This window comes from Mizuhopecten yessoensis, unplaced genomic scaffold (genome assembly GCF_002113885.1).
Source record: "Mizuhopecten yessoensis strain PY_sf001 unplaced genomic scaffold, ASM211388v2 scaffold714245, whole genome shotgun sequence".
Taxonomy (NCBI): domain Eukaryota; kingdom Metazoa; phylum Mollusca; class Bivalvia; order Pectinida; family Pectinidae; genus Mizuhopecten; species Mizuhopecten yessoensis.
The window spans coordinates 1-3,210 of record NW_018479024.1 but is presented as its reverse complement, the minus strand read 5'-3'; the positions used below and the strand labels follow the sequence as shown (position 1 = coordinate 3,210).

The 3,210-nt window shown below is 34.0% G+C and overlaps 1 protein-coding gene across 1 annotated transcript; it reads left to right on the top strand.

The window, feature by feature from the left end:
• Positions 1–309: 309 nt before the first annotated feature.
• On the top strand, positions 310–2,956 carry LOC110440957 (mutS protein homolog 4-like; the record flags this gene model as incomplete). Its single annotated transcript, XM_021484066.1, has 4 exons — positions 310–369; positions 756–927; positions 1,694–1,851; positions 2,808–2,956. Coding segments are annotated over exons 1-4 (504 nt in total), but the record flags the coding sequence as incomplete, so codon positions are not given.
• Between the last annotated feature and the right edge of the window lie 254 nt (positions 2,957–3,210).

Sequence of the window (3,210 nt, the reverse complement as noted above, 5' to 3'; positions counted from 1 at the left end):
TACATGTCTCAGTGCAGGTCATGACAGTATTTTTCAGGGTGCCCTGGGCACAAATGCAGGTGACTAGTCAGGTGTGTTATTTTCAAGATAGATTTATCATATTGCATGTTGGGCTTCTTTGGAGATTTTTTGGTATTAAATAGTTCCATAATAATATCTATTATTGTAACATATGTATACATACATGTACGTTCCATGATTCTAATATTGGAACATTAATGCTCAGTAGTAAATTTATAAATGAACAGTGAACAGTGTATATTGCCTTTAGATAATAGTCAATGCATTAATTTATGTTCTTGATTTCAGATAAATATTTTGAGACATTTTACTGAAGATTCAATATGGCTACTGTACAACCAAAATATAGTAAGTTTTAATCATAAATGACATGCATAACACCTCAAATCTATTTTGCAAGTAAGCTCCATATGTACTAGATATTGAATATTTATTTTGACCTTCTTTTATCAAAATTATTGGCACAATGAGAAATCGTTTTTGAAATAAAAGATTGGTTGCTTGGAGTTTTTCTTCCTTGCAACACATGATGTCATCTGAAAATGGGAGATAAACAGGGTTATGAAAATATCCAAATTAAGATACAGAGAAATGATCTAGGCTTCTTATTGATTTTGTTAAGTTTACCTGTATTACAAACTGTTGTAAGGTAAAAAAATACTGGTCATTGTTATAAGTGATACGTATATGCATTTTTAAAACTTGTGTTGAAACATACAAAACTTGGTTTGCAGATTTTGGGCTTCTGCAGACTCCAATGTCAAATATCTCTGGATATGAATCAGAAACAAGCACTGATGTTTTTCAAAGGATTCCAAGACAGAATGTTGATCATCTGCTCAAGGGTGCAGGGCATGCATCAAGTAAATTCCCTGCAGCTTCTGGCTTGACTTCAAATACATCAAGGTATCTAGATGTACATGTATAATGTCATTTGCTTACTCAGTGGTGAAAACAGGGAAATTAATTGTTTTCAAATTTATCTTATCCAGACAAGATGAATTGTTTTTCAAGTTTTTTCTGATTAATGAAACCAGCTTTATTACATATTACATAGAAGTACACTCCCTCAAATTTATTGAAAATGTCATAGTATGTATAGCATTTGATTAAATAATTGGAAAACTCATCTAATTCTTTCCAATTATGTTCAGGGCATATGTTTTTGATAATTTGATAATTTTGACAACAGTAATATGTACACAGGTAAAATTTCTTGATGTCAATTTTCCAGGTCAAATTCAGGTAATTTGTTGACCTGAAATAGACTGTTGTTGCTCTTTTCATACATTTACCTGGTACATATTCCTTTCTGCCTTCAAGTTACTGATTTTAATTGATATGGTTAATTAAGTTCAGTGCTGCTGGACTGAGTCGGTAATACATTAGTGACCATGCAGATAACCTAAATGATGGAGCTCTTAGTGTTCCGATTTGGAATCAAAGTTTGACCAGACGCAGATTATTTTTTATTTTATTTTTTTTACTTCAAATATCAAGATAAAGCATTGGGCACAAGATATATATAAACTTTTACAAGGTTTCGCCTCACCAATTATATTGGTAATAAAGTTATTTTGGGCAAAATAAGCTGCAAGAAATCAGCACCTGCTTATAGTTAAAGGATAAGAACTTTATGTTTGTACTATATAATATTCCACATTTATACTAGTACAAGTGTTGCTGGTGTGAGGAAGAGAGGAAAAGGTTTAGGGTATACCACTCCAGGCTCTACCAGTGCTCTGAGAACTCCAGCTTCCCGTCGGACACCAGGCAGCCTCAGCTACAGTACAACTACTCCCAGGGATTCCACAACTGCAGTGATTGTTGGTAAATGAATCTTGAACTCAAAAGTGTGTCTTTAACTGGAGGTAGATTCATATCAAAAATTTCATTGTCGTAGAACCTAATATTAAAGTTGTTGGGACCTGATGGTGAATGAAGGAGATAAATTAAGAGCTTAAGCTGAGAGGATATGTAAACTATACTTTTAATAGGAGTCCATGTTACTTGCATAAAAGCTGTCAACAAAGTTAGACTGTATAGCGGAACTGGACTGGGTCAATCACAGGCGACCAGGTAGCTCAATTGGTTAGAGTGTTCGTCTAGAGTTTGAAGTGTCCTGGGTTTGAACCCTGGTCTGGCCGTACATTTTTTCCGCTCCTGTTACAGACTGCAAAAAATATTTGGTCAAGCAATTTAATATCAGTGGTGCTACTATACTGGTGAACCTGGAATGTCAGTCACAGTGAGAGTTATCGCCCTTTGTACACACATTATTAACGACTTGTGCAACCTTAATATTTACTGCCTAGGATTGTGACTAGGAAATCAAACTATGTATATGAGTTATTAACCAATGGATTTCTTAGTTTTTCCTTCACTGAAGTTTATTTGGAGTGATTACAATTATCAGAGCTAGATGATATATAATAATGGAATTTAGTTGTATCAGTAACCTGACACAATATGTATCCCTTTCACTGTAATAACTATATTCTTAAGTAGAAGGAAATGGTGGAAGTAGTTCAAGAGGAGGAGGAAATATGAAAGATTTCAAAATTGAATTACGATATTTTACCATGATTGAGTTATTATTGGATGATCATATCTTGTGCTAGCAGTGGTGTAAAATTTCATATTGAGTACAGTAGCCTCCCAGAATAATTAAAAATAACTAGTCTGACAAAAAATCTACATTAAAGCCCTTAATTTCATACCCCTGTGCTACTGCTATCGACTGTGCTTCAAAATATGTGGTGATGTTACATTCGGTTTATTTATAGCTATTGTGGAAGGCCGTGGATTAGCCAAGGGAGAGATAGGACTGGCCAGTCTGGATCTCAAGTGCCCACACCTTACACTGTCTCAGTTCTCAGACACTCAGACTTATGTTAAAACTATCACTAAGCTTCAAATCCTACAACCAATAGAGGTAAATAAAACATTGAAAAAAATATATAAAATATATAAAAGTATATGCATTAACTTTACAGTATGTACATGTAGTACCATAAATGTAGCTAGTTGTTTCTTAGCTCACATTGCTTACAGTGCTGGTGTAGTATGGTAATATGAAGGCCATGGTGAAATGAACCGCCCCATGGTTAAATGAAGGGTTCCAACAATTTCTAATCTGACAACTTTTTTCCATTCATTTTCTTTAAGTTTACTTCAATTTGATGTATT